The sequence below is a fragment of the Nanorana parkeri genome, unplaced genomic scaffold, assembly GCF_000935625.1.
Source record: "Nanorana parkeri isolate BGI_ZX_2015 unplaced genomic scaffold, ASM93562v1 scaffold664, whole genome shotgun sequence".
Classification (NCBI taxonomy): domain Eukaryota; kingdom Metazoa; phylum Chordata; class Amphibia; order Anura; family Dicroglossidae; genus Nanorana; species Nanorana parkeri.
Genome location: NW_017306932.1, coordinates 136,771 through 162,216, shown reverse-complemented (window position 1 = coordinate 162,216; position 25,446 = coordinate 136,771). Strand labels below are relative to the sequence as shown.

The following is a 25,446-nucleotide window of genomic DNA, read 5'->3' as shown; positions in this document are numbered from 1 at the left end:
AACTGCTGTTGGTGTAAAGTTTAATAATGTCACAGAAATTTTCCAGAGAATACAATAATCAAGCTCCTCTCAGAGCATGGAAATATGACTTCAAATTTTTCTGCATTTAGACAGAGTGAAGTTGAAAAACAATAAACTTTTCCTACAGCCTGAATAGAGTTTAAGACCAGCCCCAAAATGTAAGCAGTCACACCAAATTCTAAGTCCTACATCTAGATCCATTAGGATGGACGCTCATGAACAGCCATATCTTTTGATGGATAACATATGTGTAAAATGTTCAGACAAACAGCTAAATCCATGATGAAATGCACTTTTTGGAGATGTTTCTTCTACCAAATCACTGTCTATGCAGTCCTGAGATTGACAACCCTGCAAGACGTGATAGCAAGGCAAGTGACCTGACTTTTCTCAACTGCAGTAAGGTAATACAGCCTGGTCACCTCCCTAGCATGTGACTGAACAGTAAAGGAATAGCAGTTGACTTAGCGGACTGTTCACTCTGCTTTTCAGCACATTCCTTGTCAGTAAATTTACATGCAGTACACCTGATTGACTTCTAGTTTTGCCGATACCTTTCCCAGACAGAGTTCTGCTATACAGGTCAAATTTAGGTATTACACCAACTGCATTTAAAAAATACATTTAAAGTGTTAGGTCACCTTAATAGCAAGCATTCTAGTGCAGGGGTGGGGAACCTCCGGCCCTCCAGCTGTGGTGAAACTACAAAATCCCATGAAGCATTGCAAGATTCTTACAGCCATGGGCATGAATTCCAGAGACAGATGCATCATGGGTTTTTTAGTTTCCCCACAACCGTAGGGCCGGAAGTTCCCCATCCCTGTAGTGCATCCTAAGGGTCCCAAGAGGCAATGGAAAATATTTTGTTACTATTGCTACTTTACTACGTTTACAGATAGGGATGTCCAGCTACCAGTTCAGATACCAATGCTGATACTTAGCATTTTCACGAGAACTACCAGGGTTGCAGTGGTTGCAGCTGGGATCTGGCTCTGGCGCTCCACCACTGTCCTGAAATCATTAGTCTGTATTGTTTTAGAAAAACTGTCTCATGACAATAAAAAAAAGTATCAGTACTTGTGTCTGTAAGTACTTGGACAAGTATCAGTACTTGTACTTGGAAAAATGGTATCGGTGCATCCCATATATATATTTATCAAAACAAATTAATGCATTAAAATGGGGATGTACAAATCCCAGGAGCTCCGTGTGCTCCTTACAAATGACAGCTGCCTCCTAACTTTTCAATTTTTCTCTAGTCTAGTCCTGGAGCTGGAAAAGTATCTGTACATGTACTCGTACTTGTACCGACTACGGTACTTGGTCTGAGCATCCCTATTTATAGATGGCAAGGTTTACTTAATGCTGATCTCATTCACATATAAAATAAATAAATAAAAAGGCAATAGTTTCCCCTTAATTATATTAGTGTAGCATAGTGTATATAAAAACTAAACACAGCAGTATTTATGAGTACATCTGATTATAAGTGGAATGTATTTTGGGCTTGGTGTCCAGAAACGAGCTGTCATAATTTCTTTTCACATCTGAGCCACCAGCAAAATGACAACAGAGAAGAATTGAATTTGACACACATAGGACGAGGATGTGAACTGAATCCAACACCAAATATTCTTTTCAGGTTAAAAGTGCACATAGTTAAATCTTGGCTAACTGCCCTGCGCGAATGTCATCTTCTAGAAAGATCCGTTTCATTAGCTCTTCCCCAAACTGCATTCTACCGGTGATTTAAGAAATCATGAATCAGGATTTTTTCAACCGAAGAAAGTTAACTTGATATGGAAAGTCAGATATCAGCATCCTTATTAATGCATCTCAAAGGTTCCTAGACATTTAAGAAAGTGACTCTGCAATGTCTCACCGTCTCAGTTCATACCTGACAACCTGAATTTTCTTCAGAGACATTTTTGAGCTAAAGAAATGAAAGCAGGAAATAATTCAAGTATAACTCTTCTACCTTCTGGGGGAAAAAAGCCTACTTAGACACCCAAGGAACAAACGGATACATCACAACAAAATGTACCTTTTCTGGAATGTGCTGTGTTGTTCGGAGTCAATATTTCTGGCATTTAAATACCAGCTTAAAAAAAAAAATAGACCCATCTCTTAATGGAAATCATTCTGTCAACAAAACAACCTGAAATCTCTATCTCAAATGTCTGCTCCCTCTGCCTGTGTTAGGCAGAAGAGTCATCTGTCAGGGAAAGAGACATATGGTTTGTTGCAATGGTTGCCAAGCTCTTTTGCCAAGTTTTTTCAGTTTTGGATGGGGTAGAGAGGGATTAGAACCCCTGTCAGGTTATTATTGCTGTCAGTGCCCCTGTTAGAGAGATTTACCCTCTATATTTTCCTGGTGACGACTACCACTGAAAGTGAAAGAAGATTCCAAATATTAGGTTATCATCAGAACAGGAATAGATGGGACATCTTCCAATGGGGACACTAGTTCTGGTGACCCTACTGACCACCAGGGATTTCCTGCTCTTTGGTAGGAGTTTAGCACTTCTGAAGAGCAATAATAATAAAGCAGATCTCCAGGCATAAAATGTATTTAAAAGGCATACAGGAAATATCTCAATTTGTTATGATGTCACCCTAGGGTTGCTACCTGTCCGGACAGTCCAGTTTTGGAGTGTTCTGTCCGGGTGCCCAGCCAGCGGGCACCCGGACACAAGGCACTCAGTGCCGGCACCGGCACTTTAAATTTCCTGACAGGTGCGGCTGCCGAGGTCATTGGCAAGATTGATCTCGAGCAGCCGCATAGACCCGGATCTTCCACTGAGCTGCAGGCAGCCTGTGCCCACAGCTCAGAGAAAGATCCGGGTTTCAGGCAGATGTGGCTGTCCGAGATCACGCTTGACTAGGACCTCAGCAGCCGCATCTCTGATTGCTCCTCCTCTCTTCTAGCTCTGGTGATTTATCACATAGAGAAGAACGAGGAGATGTTCTTCTCTATGTGATAGATTACCATAGCTAGAAGAGAGGCGGGACTATGTAGATACGCAAGTGGCTGAATGGAAAAGGCAGGAAGAGGCGGGGTTACGGAATTAGACGAGCAGCAGGGGGAACCAAGATTTACAGGGGAACAGAATTTCGACACAACACCGGCTCCCTGACACCGTGCTGCCTGCCTGCAGACCCCCTGGTGAGACACCATGCCCAGACAGCGCCGATAATAGCAAAGCCAACCTGAGTGTCGCACAGCCACCCCAAGAGTTACACAGCCCACCTGAGAGTCGCACAGCCCACCCGAGAGTTGAGCAGCCCACCCGAGAATCGCCCAGCCCACCCGAGAGTCGCGCAGCCCACCACAGTGTTGCGCAGCCCTCTCGAGTGTCGTGCAGCCCTCCCGAGTGTCGCACAGCCCTCCCAAGTGTCGCACAGCTCACCCGAGAGTCGCACAGCCCACCGGAGAGTCGCACAGCCCACCCGACTGTCGCATAGCCCTCCCGAGTGTCGCACAGCCCTCCCAAGTGTCGCACAGCCCTCCCGAGTGTGGCACAACTCACCCGAGAGTCGCACAGCCCGCACAGGCCACCTGGAGACATCAGGGCACCAACCCAGAACAGCACAGAGTATGTAGCTTCAAATTATTTTGTATTGCAGTATAATGTATTGTTTGGGATCTATCTATCTATCTATCTATCTATCTATCTATCTATCTATCTATCTATCTATCTATTTATCCATCTATCTTCAGCCCTGGCCTCACAGATGCAACCTGGAAAGGCTACTTCACCAGTACCTTCCTGGGAAATCTCATCTGCAAACTGCAACATCTCGCAAGATTTCAGGGGAAAGGTATTTTTCCCCCTCAGACGATGTGCATTGTCACATATTATAGGAGGAGACCCAGAGTTTCAGGAAGTAAAGGGAGACAGATTTATCTGCCCTTAGTAAAAATGGCCACCGCGAGCAGCATGGGGAGGAAAAGAAAAATAAGGTGTGGACAGGCGTAGCTACAGAAAACAGCGCCTATGGCAAACACTGAAATTGCGCCCCCTTTTCAAAACCTGACACGCATATTTTAGATAGCTTTACCATGATTTCAACTCACATCATAGTCTCCCCTTACATCAGAGACTCTCTCTTTACATCAGAGTCCTCAGAGTTCCCCTTTATATCAGAGTCCCCCCATACTGCAGTTTACCCAGAATCCACCTTTACTTCAGATTTCCCAGAGCTGTCCTTTACATCAGATTCCTCAGAGTCCCCACTTACATCAGATTCCCCAGAGTCCCCCTTTACATCAGAGTCCCCATTTTCATCAGAATCCTTAGGGTCCCCCCTTACATCAGAGTCCCACATCAGACTCTGCATGGGGGGACTCAGTGTCCAGAATCCCCACCTTACATCAAAGTCACCAGAGTCCCTTCTTGCATCAGGGTCCCTCCTTACATCAGAAGCTGATGTAAAAGGGGACACTGGGGACCCTGATGTAAAGGGGGAATCAGTGTCCAGAGTCCCCCCTTACATCACAGTCCACAGAGTTCCCCCTTACAACAGAGTCTCCAGAGTCCCCTGTTATATCTGCGTCCCCTTAGACCCCCTTTACATCTTCACATGAGAGTCCTAAGGACTCGTATGTAAGGGGGGACTCTGATGGGGGAAGTGATGGAGGGTAGTGGAGGTCTGTAAGTATCTGGGAAGGCCTGATATGGCTGTGATTACTGGTACTCTTTATCCCTCAGGAAACCCCCCCTTCAAGTGGCACCCGGGGCATGGGCCATATGTGCAATGCCCTGGCTATGCCACTGAGTATGCAAAAAATAAAAAGCCGGCAATTATACTGTATATAAGTATCCGTTTGTAGATTGTCATTACTAAACATTTCTAAAGATCCCTTTGTTGTCATTTCTAAGATAAGGGTGAAGTTCCCTTTTTAAATGCTTCTAGTGATTTAAAAAAACATGTCTGGATTTAGTATGGTTATGTATACATGATTTTTGTGCTGCAAGCAGTTTCAGTAGAATAAAAGTCACACCACTGACATTTTGCCAAAATGGCAGGGGACACAACTTTTTATTCCATTCTGTAATGCTTTCCAAAACACGTCATGTACACCTGCACAAACATTTTTTACTTTGCTTTACATTTAAAGGATCAGTCCACCCAAAATTAAATGTCTATGTCTATCTGGCCCCCTCTCCCATCCCCTGCTATACTTATCTTTCAGAAAACTCTCCATCCCCTCCGTCGATACAGGTGTGCATTTCATACCCTGTACTGCCGTGTAGCGCAGCCCTGCGTCATGGATTTTGAATTTCGCTCACAAATGGTGAGCACTCATTGGTAAGCTCGCTCACCAATGAGGAGCACTTCTTAGCAAGATGCGCTTCTCGTTGGTCAGCGCTGTCAGAAGAGGTTCCCATTGGTCAGCGTGGCCAGCTGACCAAAGAGTGCTTGCCATTTGTGAACGAAATTCAAAATCAATGGCGCAGGGCTGCGCTTTAGCAAGCGTTTGTGTGGTACCGTATCAAAAGCCTTTGAGAAATCCAGATATACCACATCCACCGGCTTACCTCCGTCCATATCTCTACTTCTAATTCTATTCTATTTTCTCAGATTCACCTGGGAAAGTGGACTTACCCTTTCAAGACAAAACATCATCTGTAACGATATGTAGTCATATGCATGCAAGTTCAGTAGAAGAGCTCATTTTTGTAAGACGATGGTCTAGTACACAGTAATACTTACCTTGCTTCATTGTCCCCCAATTTTTATCCCCACTAGTTCCAGTTGTGGCAACCTGTCTGTTCATTAGAGTGTCTGACTGGTTTTGTTGCTGCCCCTCTTAAAGACGTCATCAGGCCTGCACTCCAATCAGTACAGGATCTGCCTTTAGAGAAATTAAGAGGTTGAGATATTCTCTCATGTATATATAACAGACACTGCTCTTATTCAAGAGATTACTAGAAGGTACATACAGACCTCAGAGAAGATTTGCTCAATCCAGCCCTTCATGTCTGTAAGTGTTTCCTGACACCTCCTAGTCAAGCATTCTTGGGATAGGGAATTGATTATCTTGGATGGATTTTTGTTGTCCAATCACTTTTGTTTTCTCCCAAGATTATTGGTTATTGCTGGGGGTGTCAATAAAGCATTCTACTCCGCTGCAAACAAGCATGCATGTTTGTACAGGGCTAGCTGGAACATTAACAAATCAATAGCTAGACCATGCAACTAATGTCTGTAGGCACCTTTGGTTTAATCTTCAACTATAATAACACTATGTATAGATACTTGCATTTTGCAGAATGGGGACTGCAGATGAAAAATCAAGTTTATATAAAGCTGGATTTAGCTTGCCCAGTGTTTTGTACAATAGTGACCTTTGTTTTTGGCCATACGGTATTACCATTGTAACTGATTACTCTGATACCAGCGGGGATGATCTCAGTTTACTACAATAGAAGGAACCAGGTTCTTCCGTATCTGTCTTGGATAACAGATGGAAAACTCTTCACACAGCACAACATGTGGTTGAAATATGTTTGCATTGCAATAGCAAAAATATATTAGTGACTTTCCTCCAAAAGAACCTGCAGAACGTTACAGTCTACAGTTGTGGGAGCATGTAGGCTGCTTGAAATAACGGTTGATGTAGTGCACTTCTAGTGAACTTGAGATTACTTGAGTTCATGCCTCTCACAATTTACTATAGGCAACACTAAATTAAGCAGGGACAGGGGAGTAACTAGAGCTGGGCATCTAGGAAAATTGCCCAGGTCACTGACAAGGTAGGAACCATGATATCATGTTTTGGAAAAAAAATTGTGACTATGTGGCTGACAACAGTATGTGACTTTTACCAAATTTTACACCTAATTGGTTAATACAATATAAAAAAGAGGCATGGATTGGCTTCCGATGTGTGGCTGTTTAACCCTTTTGCTGCCAGATAATTTTTTTACACACATGTTTAAAGACACATAATTTAATGAGTTGTGGTCTAATGAGATGCAATTATTGAGTTTCGGAAACCAAGTTGAGAACTTTCCCCAATATCTAGCTTTTGATTACTGAGCCTGTCTATCAGGCATAAGGACAAATTGTAAGCCACAGGAGATGGAGGGGGCAGGCCAGCACTTGACGCTGCTTCTCAAGGTCAATATATGCATATCAGAGCTTGCTGAATTTTGGGGAAAAAACAACGAAAGGTATGTGGCAGCATTATAACTGTTTTGTTTTCAAAGGTAAGAGTCTCTTAAACATAACACTATAATTCTACTGAAACAATGGGAATTCACTGCCAAGAGCTGACACCTTGGTTTTCCAAATAGAGTCTCCTAAAGTATCAGTTCTGCACTGACCTATTTTGCAAAGGACACAGCGTCACCCACTGGTTTATAATGTTTGGCACGGAATCCAACAAACAGATGTCTGCGGATGTTACGAGAGCTTTCCCCTCTTCCAAGAGCTCCCCTTCCTCCTGCTGCAGTCTCTATCATTTCATATAACTGGACCATTAAAATTGTAAAAGGAGACCACCTTGCAAAGCAGATGGTAGATAGAATCTAAAGGAGAACCCTTACAAGCATGTCAAATTTGTTCTATATGTGCAGAATATGCATAAACTCGGTTATCAATATATGTATTTCTTAAACAACTTCTTACACAGAATTTAGTGGATTGCCATTTGCAGTAGCAATATGTGATGGTGACAGAGCCGTGAAATGAACTATATTACAAAGGTGTTGTAGGTGGTGGGTTGCTTGTAGGCCCCTCTGTAGGTATATCATACATTCCTTCCCCATTTCCTTTTGCTAGGAAGATTTTAAAACTGCTCTGGGTATTCAAGCCCCCCTAACTTCTCTCATGGAGCCATGAATAAGTGGTCAATAACCATTACAGAAAAAGCTTGAGCAGTCCCATCCACCTGTCCTAAAACCTGCACCTGCTGAGTATGTCTTTTGAGCCCTGTAGGTGCAGCTTTAATAAAGGAAGAATATCCTGTAACATAAGAGTTCAGCTTCCAGCTTTGGGGGAAAAAAAATTGTGTGAATGTTTAGAGGATTCTTGAGGATATGTTTCTACAGATATATTAGAAACATTTTTCATGAAGGCTCAACTTCAGCCAAAAACATTTTCATTAGTTTGGGATAATTTATACAGTAGATAAGGCTAGTGATTCATTTGGGTACCACACTCCTTAAAAATGTTCAATCAAGATACTTTACACATGTATATGTCACTTCTCATAGCCATAGTGTAATTGGGGAATATAAGGGGAGTCATGGAGCTCTCAATGCTGCTGGGGGCAAAACTGTTCCCTACTTGTTTGGAGATTGTTGGAATGTTGTGGACAGATTGGGGGAGGTAATGGGATTTCACTATTTACAGTATATATATGTTTGTGCATTGTGGTTATTTAAAAGGATATTCTGACTGCGGGTCATATGTATTTTTTCTACTTGGAGATTGCAATTTTAAGGTATGTATGCATTTCTGACTCCATATACTTTATGTGGTCCTAATCAACATCTTGGCATATCCTGTTGTACAGATTAGAAGGTAAATCTTATAACTTTGGTTTAATATATACTTTATGGAGCTTTAATTTTTCAAATGCAGTGCAGCTTCACAAATATATGTATATATTTACTTTCATAGATACAGTGGCACCTCGGTTCACGAACTTAATTCGTTCCACGATTCTTGTCGTGAACCGAATCAAACTGGGATCAGACCGCGATCTCGACTAGAGGAAGCCACGACCATGTGTCAGAGCAGGGAAGATGGCTGCGGTTGTGTTCATCACCCGATGCGGAGTTCGTGAACAGAAGCAACATTTTGCCAAACTTCCTGTTCGCGAACCGAATTGTTCGTGAACCGAGGTACCACTGTATATTGAATCCTTTCTATTGTTTCAATAGAATTTCCCGATGTGCAGACTTTTTCAAGGTCAGCGACTTATTAAGGTATTTAAAGTAGTGGGTCAGCATAACAGCCAGTCACCTATCATCTTCAAAGGAGGTTAGAAAAGGTAGCCCCCGTGGTTCCCTCAGTACAGGGAACCATAGTTTATGCTCTCTTCACACTGTGCTGTTCCGTTGTATACACATTAACATGCGGTATTTCCCGCGTTAAGGTAGCCCAGTCATTTAGAATGGGCTGCAAACACTTGAAACCAGGACAAAAACCAGACCTGCACTTTATTAGTGGTGCGCTGCAGTGTAGGTCTCTGTCGGCACCTACAGTACTATCTACTGTGGTGTCATTCTCAAAGAATGGCACAATATACCACACAACATACCACACGTTAAGGTTTCACAGTGTAAAAATAGCACTTTGCCAGTTGTTGCCGCAACTCATAGGTGTGAAGCCTTAAACAGAATTCTAGCTAAAGCACTGAGGTGGCATTTTTGTGCTTTTAACGATATCACAAGACCCCTAGACTAGCAGTAATACTGTACCATTTCTAGCTGATTTTCTGCAGTAATGAGGACCTATGTTCCTTGTAAAATGTGTGTTGGATGTTATCCAGGAAAGAAAAGCGGATGTAGCCTCAGGCAGACGTCTCCACCTTGGATAACCCTGCTACAACAACTGGTACAAAGAACATTTGCAAAGTCTTGCTCTGCTCCTATTCTCTTGATGTGATGTTACAATCATACTGTACATTAAGTGTACCAGAAACATGACCTCATACTTATCAAAGCTGTCTGCCCCTGCTAAAAAATGACTTATCACTTCATTTCACTCACAATAAAGACTAAGGAGATTGTCTACAAGCATTAGTTGCTGAGTCCTTGTACATTGATACTTTGCGCCTTAAAGCCAAACTCCAGCTAAAACTTTTTTTTTCTGTTTTGGTAAGATTTTTTGTTACTTTGCGGCAGTTTCAAATGTATCAAATGATTGTTATAGTGTGACAGCTCTCTACTGCCATAGTGGAGCCCCATTTGGGTCCCGAGAGGGCTGACTTGTATGGAATAAAAGCATGAGACCACAGAGCCATAGAGATTGGTCAAGATGTGAATTTCTAGATTTCACACTAAAAGGGTCTATCAAAATGACTGTCAACTGTTAATAGACCCTTTCAAAGTAAAAGTTTGTATCTGGACCAATCCCTATGACTTTACATTCTCATCCTCCATTCTTTCCATACAAGTTAACCCAAGCAATAGAGAGCTGTTACACTATAACATTTAACACAGTTGAATCCACCAAGCTTTGAGTCCAATGTTCCACCACCCCAATTCCGAGGTTCCAGCAATAAAAACCTGAGAGGAGGGGAGGACTCGGCTGGAGACAGGGAGGTATTTTGCCACCATGCAAAGCTTTATTAAAATATGCTGGACTCATAGGTGTGCGCAGCCTTTTGCATTAGGCTCTGCACACAAAAGTACAAACACACATGCAAATAAAAAAAATCATATATATAGATATATCTATATATAGATATATAGATATATATATATACACACAGTATATGTATACATGCCAGCTTCCCAGGCACAGAGGACTGCGGCTGTTATGTGAGGAATGTAAGTCTCAAGTGCTGCTACGCTCTGTATCGCTGAGCAGGTCACAGAGAGATCTTTGTGATCTTGCCACCGGCTTAGTGACTAAAAACAGGGCGCCCCAGTTGCAGTTTCGGTGTTGCTCTTGGTGTGACTAGGGTGTTCCCAGGCACGCATATGGCTGGACTGATTGCCCTGAGTGGGGAAACCCATCATTAACAGTGGGCCGACAGTCTGACATATGTTGGGCATTATATATGTGATCACAGCTCCTGGCAGAGATAATTTTTCCATCGTCAAGTTTCTTCATTTTTTGTACGTTCTTTTACAAAACAGCAATAGGTGTTTTAGGTGCACCTATGCTTTAATGCTAAAGTTGTCTATAATGAGCTTAGTGGGACATGTAGTTAAATTGCATGTTGGAATTATACTACCGTACATGGATTTATATGTGTCTATATCTTATGGCTTGCAGCCTCATTCAGTCATGTGGGATGATAAGGCACAGTGTTCTCATTATGTTAGCAAAGTGCAGTGGCTTTCAAACATGAGCTTGTCAGCACATCTAGTTTATGTTTTTTTAGTCATAACATTGTATCAGCATAACTACTGCATGTCATCATTTATATAATTTACAGTACTGGAGACCTATCATGGTCCTGACTATTAAGATACAGTCAGTTTTAGTTAAAAGGATTTGAGCAGTACAGCCATGTTAAAGGAAACCTGCCCTGCGAAGAAAGTGAAGGGTGCCATTGCTGAGCTCACCTTCTGAAACAAGCCTCAAGATAAGCATGATGTCCTCAACAACATAGGTCTGTAAAGTCATTTTTTACTGCTTATTAAGAATATGTGAATAGTTGAATGTCCATAGCCTGGCCACAATTTTACTTTAAAACCTGTGAGCAGCACTCCTGAGGTGTGACTTCACCTTCAATCCAGAGATTTTCCCCACAGCACTTTTTTTTTCTTCAAATGACAATGGCCTAATGCAGGGGTAGGCAAACTCTGGCCCCCTAGCTGTGGTGCAATTGCAAATCCCATCATGTATCATGCTTGTGTCTGTCAGTGTCTTGCCATGCCTAATGGCATTTGTAGTTGCACCAAAGCTGGAGGGCCAGAGTTTGCCCACCCCTGGCCTCATGGCTATCCCTATAATGAGCCAGCCTAAGGCGGTTGCCTCAGGGGACATCTCATTGGGTCAGGTGGTGGCAGAGGACAGGTGTGCCTGCCATCCCCTTTCCTGTGTGAGTGTCCCAGGTTGCTAAGAGCTCATATCAACCTGTGACGCTCTGGCCAGCATCCTGCCCAGCTTGTGGCAACCAGTGTTGGCACACTCCCTTGGTCTTGTCATGCACCGCAAAAAAAAACCCATCTCGTCGTCGTGCACAACCACCACCCCAACAGCCTCAAGCGGGGGGGGTGTGTAGGGACATTGCTGTGTGGCCTAGTGACCTAGTCAAGCGGCGGGGGGTCTAGGTACACTGCTGCGTGGCCTGACATTACTGGTCTCACATTAGAATGCCTGTGGAAATGTAACAAATAAAACATCAGTTTTACTGAAAGTCTCAACATAGGAACTAATAATTAATATTTGCCAAGGAAAACATCTACCTGTTACTTGAGTGATTTATTTTTAAAAAAACGAAAAATATGGAGCTAAAAAGTGACTCACAAATACTGTATTTCCTGCTCTAACCAGCACTGGAAAAATATCAGCTGGAGGAAATCTAGCTCAATCCATTTAGGAATTTACAGAGGGTTTGTAAAACAACTATCTCACGTTGTCTGCAACATCTGTAAAGAATAAATGTTTGTTAAATTTAAAAAAAGGAAAGAACAGATCATTTTCCTTTCTTGAATAATGGTAATTGAAGTGCTGTTATGACCAAACTGCTTTCGACTATCCTGGAACCATTACTTTTTTATTTTACTTTAAAATAAAGAAACCGCAGACAACAACAAAAAGTAAAAAGGTGCACAACAATACAAGTAGATTAACAGAGTTAATAAAAGGGTGAAGAGTTTGTAGAAGGCAGGAGAAGTGAACAATCTAGGAAAACATAGCTGAACTGGAAAGTGAGATGAATTGGAGAATTTTTCCAGTTCAGTTATGTTGTCCTAGATTGTTCACTTCTCCTGCCTTCTAGAAACTCTTCACCCTTTTGTGAATAGCCCTGTAAATGAAATAAACTTAACTACTTTAAATATACCCTCCAACAATGTTTTTATGAAGCAAATTTCTCCTGAGACACTCATTGAGCAAAGCTCAGAGCCTCAACTTTGGCAAAAATTTGGCAATGAAATAAAAGTCGCTGAAATAATGCTGCTCATCCCTAATCAGGAATAATAGCAATGTAGTAACACAAGGAGAGGTTCACATATACTTGGCTGACAGAGATTTCAACTATGACCGAGTCCTTGTTCCAGAGCCAGAATAAGACCACACAGGGACCTAGGCAGGATACCAACTCTAGGCTGAAAAACACACACATTCCCCTACCATTTGTATTGTTCCTGTATACCTCATTATAATCTCTTTCATCTTCTTATATTATAGATGGTGAGCTCCTCCACCTTCTCTGTTGCTCACTTTTCATCTATTCCTACCTATGTATCATAAGACTTGTGACCTAGGGATGCCTGCAAATGATTCCTCTCTACGCTGGTACTAAATAGAAAGTCTTAGTAAGTGCTAATGCAGTATATTTAATGTTATACCTGAGCCAGTGGCACTATGGAGCTGCATGACAAATGGCTTATAAATTGCATAGTATGCTGCTATTAGCAATCAACACGCTACCTAGGTGAGGTTTGGGAGTCAGATCAGGTAAGCTACTAAAAGGCATCAGTTTTTTTAATACTCTGTAAATTGTGTAATGTAAAAAGGTGTAAGACTCCCCAGACATGATGTCCCTGGGCGCTGGTGGTAAGCGTGCATATTTTGGCCAAAATACAAACTACTACCTCAAGATTTTGTGTGTTTTGGTCTTTTGGAGAGAACTGTGTTAAAGCCCATCTTTGGGCAAACAAAAAAGTACCCTTGATGGGGTTACCCCACACTGCAGGGGTTAAGTGCTCATTTTTGTCTGGTGGTTGGAGTTGAGCAGATTTACTTACCTGATCATCTGCTCCCGCTGGTTCCCTCCAGGCTGAACAGAGGGGAAGAAGAGGAGAGTGCTGACCACCTGGGGATCAGGTAAATAAATATGCTTTTCTCCGACCCCTGAAGAAAAATGAGCACTTAACCCTTACAGAGTGACGTTAAGCACCACCAAGGGTACGTTTTCAATAATGCATTTAAATGCATACCAGCTCGCCTACATAAAGTGGACCTTGAACTGCAAGTAAGGTTTGCTTATTTATTCACATCCCCCCCCCCCCAAGAAAAAAAGTTGCAGTGTAACTTTAAAAAGCAGTGGGGAACATGTAAATAAATATACTTACCCCACCCAACTTGCATACTGCAGGGGGTAACATCAATCTTTCTGCTGAGGAATACAGGGTACCCAGTGTTTCCTGGGATCTCGCTGGAAGGATAGTGACATCACCCTTGCCTAGACACAGCAGGAGCAGGTTGGTGTAAGTGAGTATATCAACTGACTTTTGGAGGGGGTCGTGAATAGAGAAGCGGATTCTGCATTTTTAGTGCAGGGGCCACATTGTTAAATATTACAGGCGACACTAAGAGGATATTAGCACTGTGTATCCTCAACTGAATTCTCTGTTTTGTTGAACTTTGGCATGTTGCTGCATGATAAGTGGCTTCATAGTGACCTTTTGTAGCTATGAGGTTAAGATGTTTACTACAGGGGCACCTAATGGCAGGGCTCCCCCCTTACCTCCTGGGCCCTAGGCAGCCTTATGGGTAATCTGGCTCTGTCTTGCCTTTTGTGTGCTAACTGCAGTCCAGCTGTTGGAAAAACCTTCCGTGATGGCAGAAAGTTCACTGCTCTAAGAACTGTGAGTCTTTGGTTGCTATATCAGATGACAATCTTACAACATTCTTCTAAATATTAAAAGAAAACTCAAAATTCTCTAGAAATTGATTCATAGCCAACTGATTACAATCATTTTTGTACTTTATGGTGGAACTCCTGTTATTTTTTTTAAGCATATCTAGCCCAGCTCTGTAAAAAAAAAAAAAATTGCAATATTCACATACTCTATGGTGCTGTCTCCCGCAGACTCAGCGCTCTGAAGTCCAATACCCTTTCTCTTCAGGGTTGAATGATGGCCGATGTCATTCATATCCTATGAGTTTAGGCTGTTATGGACACACTCCCTGAGGGTGGGTTACCATGTCAGCCTGGACTCACAGTACAATACTGCAGAGAGGGGCATTGACTTGTTAAACTGGATTATATAATACTAAGGTTGCCATTAGTCCCCATTTCCTGGGGACAGTTCCGTTTTGAGAGGTCTGTCCCTGGGAAACAAATCTCCCCAGCGGCATCCGCGGCAGCAGGAAACTGCAGGCATAAACAGCCAGTTTTGTCCATGCTATAATGGCTGCCTCCAGGACTCTAAGTCACTTACTACAGACCTCTGAACCATGTATTACTACTGAGCCTTGAACTCTGCATTACTACTGAACTCTGTGTTACTGGCTACGGTCCCCTACTCATGACCTCTGTACTCCATGCATTACCTACTGATGTCCAATGTACTCCATGCGTTTCTTGCTCCTGACTTCTTGGTTGCATGTGTTACCTACTCCTGACCCATGCACTCTGTATGTTACATACTCCTGATTCCTGCTCTCTGCTCAATGCACTTTTGACCCCTATGTTCTGTGTTACACACTTCTGACCCATACACTCTGTGCGTTATGAACTCTTGACCCCTGAAGTCCATGTGTTACAAACTCCTGCCTACGCAGAATTGTCAGCTCTAGCTCTCCCCAACAGCTTCAACATGCACTGGCTGCTGTGAATCTACCCTTTAATAGAAACCTTTTATGGGCTATCCATTCCTTATTATTATTGGCTGACCATGGCTGTCCTTGGGAAAATGCTCTGCACTGCAATATAGGCTGTTCTTTTTATGATGCTATAGGAAATGTTTATACTCCCCAGCACTATCTAGGGGCACTAGCGCCATGTGAATGGCATCCGCCCAGTTATACAAGTTTTATTAATAAACACGAATGTATTCACCTAGAAGGTTCTCTTTAATATCTGCTTGTTTTTAGCTGCTCTGTATAAATGCCAAATTGGAGGTGCAGGCTTCAGCAAATATTTTCATTTTTGTGTAACCTTTTTTATGCTTGATAGCCATATATTTATATATCTTCGATCTTCACTGTAACATGTTTCGCTGAGTACACATTACAGCCATCTAACACAATCAGAATAAATAAACAGAACAGGCCACCTGGACAGACTGACAGGAAGTGCTCTGCCTGCCATTTTTTTCCATGTCTGTTTACATCCTGTACACTTCCTGTGTTTGTTTGTTTTTTAAAGAAATGTTTGAAAGCTACTAGATTCTTTATTATTATTCTTTACGTTTTATTGTTAATAAATTCTGAACCAACAAAGAAACTAGACAAAACAAAATATTTAGACACCTGATATAATAATATTTGATGAAGAATTTCAGTCAAAACATGAATCCTCAGTGAGCTTATAACAGGTTACTTCCCCTTGATATAATTCAGGGTATGTTCACATCAACAGCTGCGCTCAACCGCACGTCTGCTGGTGTGCATGTCACCGGACAGTGGCGATGTGCCCAATCGAGGCGCCTCAGACTGTTTCTTTGTCACAAGTGACATTTCATTAAAGTAGAATTAATGAAAAGCTAGCAAGCAGTAGATATATGTAAAAAACATTTTAAAAAATAAAAAAGTTACCAGAAAGGTAAAAACCTACCTGTGCTTCCCCGTCTGAATATCTGAAGCTTCTCGAGCAGCCATCAGGATGATGAAGTGGGCGCATGCGCAGTAGAGATCTTCGGCAGAGAGGAGAGACACAGTGGAGCTATATGCACGCAGACGGGAGCATGCACGCGGACAGACACCTTGGGACAGGAAGAGACAGCAGTCTGCGCTGGATCAGAGACCGGCACCAGCGCTGGAAGGGTTGCTGAATAAAAAGTGGAAGGAAGAAGATGATCGGATCAAGAGGAATCATTTAAGGTAAGTCCTTAAACCAGCATGGGGGGGGGGGATTTGTGACTTTAATGTCACTTTAAGTTCTATGGACTCACTGTGGTATAATGTGGTTGAACCACGTGTCACTGAGGTGTGCGTAAAAAAAGTACTGCGTGACATACTTTTTTTAAGCAGTGTTGTGAACCGAGCCCATTCATGAAAAATTGCCTTGTCTTGCGTTCAGGCTGCTCTGGAAAAAAATGGCCAGCCCGAACGCATATGGTGTGAACCGGCCCTCAGGTATGAGGCATGCAAACATATTGGGGGGAATTTATCAAAACTGGAGCAGACAAAATCTGGAACAGATTTGCACTGCAACCAATCAGCTTTTCTCTGTCTCATTTTCAAATCTTACCTGAACAAACTGAAGAGAGATGCTGATTGGTTGCCATGAGCAACTACTCCAGATTCCCTATGCTACAGTTTTGATAAATTCCCCCAAATGTATATATCTTGGATGTTCGTGAGCGATGTGTGCTCACCCATATTTCTTAGTAGAATTCTTTTTAAATGAAATGTGTTCTCTAAGAACCATTCACACTAGGTCCATTGCAATCTGGTTTTCAATGGATGCCAACGGAGAGTAACTTAAAAAATGAATGGGACCAGTTCACACCGCTCCATTCCGTTGCGTTGCACTGAAAAAAAAGAACATGCACTACCTTTTTTTCAGTGCAACGTAAAGCAATGCAGCAGTGTCAACTAGCCCCATTCACATCCATTCATTTTTTGGTGCCTTAGTGCTAACATCCGTTAAAAAACAGATCGCAACACAACGGATTGGGAGTAAATTAGAATGTACAATCGCAAGTCAACTTACGATTGATTACCTTCCAATGTTGGTGTGAATGGGCCCTTAAAGCCCGTATTTTGAAGTTTGGAATATTCAGTTCCTAGCTGCTATACCGATTAACATGATTGCATTTAGCTAGCTTTACTTGACTCACACAGTCTGCAATGGCTACTGTGGTGTTGAATGTACACAGACACCCTGCTTGGGTTGTCGTAAGCTGAAATCTGAGGTGTATCATTAAAGTGCCCATGTCAGGGGGGCAACAAAATTACACAGACACTACCTAGAAAAGAAAGCAGCTTTATACATACCTGTCCAGCACCCTGTTTGCTAATAATTCACTTTATAGAAGAGGTCCCAATGCCGATTCTGTACTAGGTGTGTGGAAAAGCGTGTCCACCACAGGCTGCTGTGGTTCCTCCTGCCAGCCCCTATACAGTATCACTATTAAAGAGGAATTTTACCCTCCAATTGAACATCTCCCAAAACAGTTGCTTTTAAAGCATGCTAACTGTCAAGGTTGCCAATGTGCTTCTTTCAGCTCTCGGCTAAACTTTCAAGGCCTCAAATGGCTGGTGTCATAGCTGATCGGACCATGGTGACTGCAACCAAATAGAGGCCAAGATGGCACCTCCCTTGGGTGCAAAGGATAGGAGGTTGTAGTTCCACTTTAAGTCCTGCACTAACTATTTTCAGCAGAAGGAATGACAGCAGCCAGCAGAGGAACACAGTATTGGAGCTGTCAAAGGATTGAATTGGATCAGCTCGGCTAAGTCTTAGCAAATGGGCTGATGGGGGGGGGGTATGTAGAAAGCTGCTTTCTTTTTAGGGTAGTGTCTGTGTAATTTTTTTTTATTTTAAGGAGAACAACAGGCAAACAAGTAAAACAAAAATATAAACATGTGAACTGCCAAAGGATTGTTGCTTCTATTTGGACAGTCTAGGACAGAGGTAGCCAACATATTGGCCCTGTAGCAATGGTGAAACTACAAATCCCATTAGGCATTGCAAAACTCTGACAGCCACAGGCATGGCTTCCAGAGGCATGATAGAATTTGTAGTTTCCCCACAACTGGCGGGCCGAAGTACTGCTGGTCTAGGACTTTACAGATACTGGCCACACTGCTTGTTGTTTTGGACCATCACACTAATAACACCTTCCAGTAAGCAGGCATAAATAAATGATGAGGACCCTTAACATCTAAGCATTGTGGTGGGTTGCGGTAACGCACAAGTGCTAATGTACATTGCGGTACGGCAACCAGTTCATTCTAAATAGGCTGCAAAACGCACCACAATGCATTACAAAATTCACCTACAGCTCATTTTTAATGCGCAGCAATGCACAGTGGCATTGAGAATGCATCTTGGTGAAACAGATGGCACAATGGCAATGCACAGGTAGGCAGCCAACCAAAAAGGTAATGCTTGGCTCCCCCAATCCCTACATCCATCAGAGAGATGGACTCAAACGCCCTTTATTTGGACATAGAACAGAAAAGTCGGCAACATGTGAAAATTATTTCCAGGGATACATTAGCGCTGATGTGGGCTAGTTACCTAATTTTCTATAAAAATTGCATATTTATTTGAAACTGGACTGTAGCAGAAATTAGTATGGGAGAGGTTTTACTCTGTAATTTTTATGTTTTCGGTATCTTTGTTGGGGAGATTTCTCATGTTTTATCCTGGTGACCACACATAAGGTATAAGAGGATTCTCCTAAATGGGGGAACTGATGGTAAAAAAAAAAAACCTGACTTTTAAGTTTTCTCCATTCTTCTAAAATAAGATTTTATTGTCATATGTGTATCAATATATCTTACTTCCTGTCCCTGTGACAAGACAGGAAGTAAGAAAAATCCTCCCAGCTAGGGTACTGGAGGTAAAAATCTAAACACTGACAGGCTTATTCATAAAAGGGTGACGAGTTTGGAGAAGGCAGGAGAAGTGAACAATCTAGCCCAAAATAGCTGATTTGGAAAAATTCTCCAATTCAACTCACTTTCCAGCTCAACTATGTTGTCCTAGATTGTTCACTTCTCCTGCCTTCTCCGAACTCTGAATAACCCTTTTGTGAATAACCCTGTTATTGACCCTGTGCTTGTATCGCACGGACATCAGATATGGAAAGCAGGTACATAGAATGCTGCATATATGCAGGTCTATATACCTTGCAGGGCACTTCGGGGCTCTGAATAAAATGAGTGATTAGCTACTGTGCTCCAGGGTTTGGGTCTACGCTCACTCACATCATAACTATGACAGGTGGCCTCACTTGCCAGCAATAGAGGGATGGGCCAAACTTACCCCAGATTTCAGGGCTTTACCTGCAAGGTGCATAATCATACATCCAGGTATAGCTAGGTGTCAGCTTTCCATATTTGCTGCTTAGTGATCATTTTTAGGTCCTGTCTCAATGTACATTTGTTCACGTCAAACGGGTTTGGCATTTCAATACAAGTCTATGGAAATGCAAAACTTGCTTGAAGCAGGTCAAATGCAGGTCATAGCGAGGTCAACTGCAGGTCATAGCAAGGTCAACTGCAGGTCAAATGCAACTGTCAATGGATGAGTTCAAGTTGATATCAAACCACAGTCACCTTAAGCAAGTGAGTGTCAATAGATAGAATTGATCGCAATATTCTAAACTGATAGGGGTGGTGTAAAGTTCATCTGTGACCCAAATCAAGGATTTTAACAAACTTTGTTGCAGATTTCTTCCTTTTACTGTTCTGAAGAAATAGCTGTCTGTCCTAGACTGATTCCTGAATGGCAGGGTCAGGTTCATTATAACCACCTGGTGAAACCTCAGTGTTCTAATGAGGAAAAGTGCAGTGTTTGCATCCCTTTAGAGTATCTATCCCTTAGGGCCCGGTAAGACACCAGAATCGGGCCGGAACGCACTGGAACGCATTTTGGTCAGCTCACTTTGTTGTGGGGCAGGAGGGGTGTGGCAGCCTATTGAACTCAATGGCACTGTAGCTATGCCCTCCGGCTGCAATGCGACGAGCAGCACGGGAACGCAAGGCACATCAATGCCTGCGCTCCGGTCTGAAAAAATGCTGTAAGCATTATTTTTTCTGATCGGAATGCAGGCATTGATGTGCCACACGTTCCTGTGCCCCCTTCCGCCCCACAACAGTGCATTCTGGCCCGATTCTTATGTCTGATGTGAACGGGCCTTTAGGGACTATCTCACCAAAAAGGAAATTTCTATCCATGCTTAAAATTTGACTTATCTTATTTATCTTATTTTGCGTAGAAGTCTTAGTGTAGACTTCTGGGAAAATCTGAGAGCCAATCACATAAGCAGGAAGTGAAATTTCTTGGGACATTCCATACACAAACGGTGTACAGAACACCTCCAGGTTGCCATATTGCATTGAATTTTTTGAACGGTTTTAGAAAATTACAGCGGCTTTAGATTGAAATAGCAAAGTAATTTTTAAGAACATTAAAGAACAACTCTGGGTAAAAAACTTTATCAACCCTTGCAGTGGGGCTACCCTTGCACTGCAAGGATTAAGTGCTTCTTTTTGCCTAGGGTCAGGTTTATTGAGGCACAGCAGTGCGAGGAGCAGTAGTGATGCACAAGGTGCAGTTACTCAGAGTAAACCATCAGAGATTATTTATTCACCACGGATACTACAGTAAAGTGAAAGCAGATTGGTTGCTATAGGCCACCGCACTTTGCACATCATTACTGCTCTTCATGCTACTTTACTGTCTAAGCCCACATGTGATAAGGGAGGTAGATTTACAATATTTGGTCAAATCCAGACATATTTCTACCTTCAGAAATGTTCTAGCACGTTGGGAAATTGCTGTGATCATTGTTCCTTTTCTCCATAGAAAAGGGCAAACTCCCTAGCATGCACTGGTCTGGTGCCGCTGTCAAAGATCGCCCCAGTCTGGGTCAAAAGTGGTGGCAGATTTGCTGCTTCTGCAGCCATGGAAAGGGAGGACAACTTGTCAGGCCTACCCAGCGTTTAAGAACTTAAAATGACACTAAACTCAGAAGCTAAATCCTAAAAATGCATTCAGGTACCCGAACTATTCACAATACTGGACCTTATTTGTGTATCACTCAGCTTGGAGTGGTGACTACTTTACAACACACACAGGGACCATGGGGAACAAAAGTAGCCCCCCTCCAGAAGGAAGGACAGTGTCAGCACCAATTCAGAGATGATTTAAGGATCTACAGCCGAGTGATATACAAATAAGATACATTTTTGATAATAGTTAAGGTACTTGAATGTATTTTTAAGATGTAACTCCTGAGTTTAGTGTCAATTTAAGCTTAATTTATTTAAGGGAATTATTAAAGCAGAACTCCAGCCAAAACCAACAAGATAAAAATGATTAGCCCATTAACAGATGAAATAACAAATGCAGCTTTTGCGGCAAAATTCACCTTCAAGCCAGAGATTTTCCCCACAGTGCCTTTTACTGCCACTAGATGTCCTCAGTCTGATGGGCAGCATCATTCAACCCACTTCCCCTGAGCCCAGGTTGTCCTGGGTCCACCCAATCTATCGCTGAACTGTAAATGAAGAAGCAGTACAGTGGTTAGCTCAGGTCTCTGTCATTTTGCTTTCTCCTCCTATCAGCTCGCTCCTTGTTAGCACATGAACTGATTGGCTCTTTGTGCTGCTCTCTTATCTCATACTCCAGCTCTGTTCTACAAGGACTGTAAGAGGCTGATACCAGGTCAAATGTAGGTACTTGCACTTAAAAATACATTTAATGATGAATACAGAGAGTAATTCATATGTGTCTTTTATTTCTGCCTGGAATTCATCTTGTTCTCCAATGTTTTGTTTTAGTTATTTATTTTATAGAATGAAAAGGAAAGGACAGATGTCTCTATATTTGTCCGGCATACCCGACACCTAGGAAACTACATGTTATTGAATTTACTAAAAAAAAATCACATGCACTCACTACAAAAAGGAATTATTAAGAAAATATTCTCTGATGTCTTGTTTTATTTATTTTACAGAATCAACAGGAAAGGACAGATGTCTCCATACTCATCAGGCACAACCGAAACCTAATAACCTAAATATCCTTACATTTAAAAAAGAATTCCCATAAGGTCACTGCGAAAAGAAAATTATTCAGAAAACATTCTCCAGCTTCTTGTTATAGTTATTTATGTTATAGAAACAACAAGAAAGGATAGATGTCTCTATTCTCATCAGACAGACCCGGCACCTAAGAACCTAAATTTCATTACATTTTACCAAAAATCCCCATACGGTCACTGCAAAAAGAAATATTATTCCGGAAACATTCTCCGATGTCTCGTTTAAGTTGTTGTAGTTATTTATTTGATAAAAACAGGAAAGGACAAATGTTTCTATACTCATCAGGCATACCCGAAAACCTAATAACCTAAATTTCATTAAATTTTACAAAAAAGTCCCATACGGAAAATTATTCAGGAAACATTCTCCGATATCTTGTATTAGGTATTTATTTGACAGAATCATCTCTAATCTAAGCAGCCTGAAATTAATCTGACGCATATAAATTAGCAGATTCGATTCCAGGACTGTAAACCCTTCCGATAGTTTAATATGCACATTCACGGTGTTGCCTTGCTAAATATAGCACCCTCTGCAAAAAAAAGAGTTAGCATGAAAAATGACAAAAATGCTAACACAAGAGGAGGGCAGCACAGTGGCGCATTGTTTTACCATGCGATGGGAAATGTAGGTTATGCACATACCCCGCTTCTGATGTATGACATGAGTCCGAGGACTGATTGCTCCTGGGATAGCCTGCAGCAGAGATCTGTCTTCTCTTGTTCACACAATTTTTTTCATGGTCACTGAAGAGGCCCTTGGTCTGTGTGGAGTTTGCAGCAACAAGCTCCGAGTCAAGCTGAAAACCATTCAAGATCCCATTGCCAGACCTGCTGTCTGTTGCTTCGTGCTGGTAGCCGTCAGTCCTGTGCTGATATGAGGCGAGAGTGCTCTTGGACACTTTATACCCATGAGAAACTAGGAGGTCCTCCACGCTGAACATGCTGTGTTTCCTGGAGGAACTGCTATGCCGGGGCAAACCTTACTTTCAAAGGGTCTTTCATCACTGAAAGGAAAAAGAGTAAAATAAATATCACTCAGCACGTGTTACATTCTGGTTTAAGAATCCAGCACTCTGCAGACTTTTTTTTTTTTTTATCATGACAGACTTTGTTAAGTTACCTAATGTTAAATTATATGCAGATGCTTTGATGACTAATGTGAGGATCCAGCCAAGAAAAGGGCCTGTATGGCCAGCCGCAGCAGGGATGAGATTAGGCTGCTGACTCTGCTTATTTTAGAAGGTGCTTTAGAACCAGGAAACAGTTTAGGAAATGGTAAATGTCTAAAATAATCAATACAAGGATAACATAGGGTGACACAAGAGTTGCATGTGGTGGACGCTGAGCTTTTGTATTGCAATGAGACCAAAGCTGACCACAGACCAGAGTCAAAGCCAGATTGTACTTTTGGTTTAAATAAACTTAAAGTGACACTAATCTTAAAAATACATTCTAGTACCTTAACTATTAACAGAAATGTATCTTATTTGTGTATCACTCGGCTGTAGATCTTCAAATCATCTCTGAATTGGTGCCGACACTGTCCTTCCTTCTGGAGGGTGGCTACTTTTGTTCCATATGGTCCCTGTGTGCATGTTGTAAAGTAGTCACCGCTCCAAGCTCACTCCTGTGATGGACTACAATCCCAATACAAATTAGTAAACTAAACATGAGATTGTAGTCCATTATGGCCATCCTTTTCCTGATGAACCGCAAATGACAGCTCCGAGCCGGATGTAAACAAATGTGCAAAGCCAGTCGTGGCGTCAAGACTAGCACCGCCCATTTGTTTTTATGCCATGACAGCTCACTGACCTGAAATGGCATGAAAAAAATAGGTGGTGCAAGTCTCGTGACATCATGGCATTAGCCCCGCCCTTTTGTTTACATTCAGGCCAGAGCTGTCATTTGCATTGGGAATTTGTCGGTAGCGGTTGGGTTGTCGGGCAGTGAGACTTTTTTGTTTTGATTTTTGAGTTGATTGTTTTGTTTTTGAGTCAGTAGGCATCGTTGATCATGACGCTGGATTACAACGCTGGACGACGTGACTGACCATGGATTATATTGTTGGACAATTTTTTTTATTTTTTTTTACTAATAAAGGAATTGTCAAAAACTGTATTTGTGTTTTTTGTTGAATTAGAGGATTTTTTCAAAAGTGTGGTGTGTTTATCTACTTTTGATTTAACCCTTTGGTGAACGAGTAGATGTAACAACTACCCCTTACTCATTCAGAAGGGGGGTGCGGCATCTGGGTGCCCCCTTTATGAAAGGGGGTACCCAGAGGCAGATGAGCCCCCCTGCCCGCAGACCCCAACAACTAGCGAGCCAGGGTTGTGGGGAAGAGGACCTTGTCCTTATCAGCATTGGGATAAGTCACGTTTCCAGAGGGTCTGGAAAAGCACCCTCCCAATGCTGAGGGCATGTGGCCTGGTATGGTGCAGGAAAGGGCGCTCGCTGGTCCTCCCCATTCCTGCCCTGCCAGGCCAGTGCTTGAATTAAGGGTCTAGTTTGCCATTTTAGGGGCGTTGGGGTCCCCCTCTAACATTCCTACCAGACCTGAAGGGTCTGGTATGGTTTGGGAGGAGGACCCCGCGCTGTTTAAAAAAAAATTATTATATTGTTTAACAATTTGCAGAGAGTCGGTTTGTTTACCAGACCAAAAGGGATGTTCATTGTTTGGGTTTACATATCTACGGCGGACCGTTCTCCCCGCTTCGGCTGTGTCTTCAGCTCAGCCGGGGTGAACCATATGCCTTCGGCTGCCGTAGGGCTATTATGAATAGCCTGTAAAGCAGCCCTTCGGTTTGGTTGAACCAAAGGCTTTCCGCAGCCGAACCGAGCTGAAGGATTATTCGAACATTCGGTTATATCCTTCGGCTCTTTAGTG

General features: G+C 42.4%; 1 protein-coding gene across 1 annotated transcript in view; it reads right to left on the bottom strand.

Annotated features, from left to right (window-relative positions):
• The window catches only part of KIAA1462 (KIAA1462 ortholog), a 29,293-nt gene extending 5,737 nt beyond the window's left edge, over positions 1-23,556 (bottom strand). The window contains exon 1 of the mRNA XM_018563433.1: positions 23,199-23,556. Coding sequence (XP_018418935.1) covers positions 23,199-23,497 — 299 coding nt within the window. The 5' untranslated portion in view covers positions 23,498-23,556. The remainder of the gene's footprint in view (positions 1-23,198) is intronic.
• Between the last annotated feature and the right edge of the window lie 1,890 nt (positions 23,557-25,446).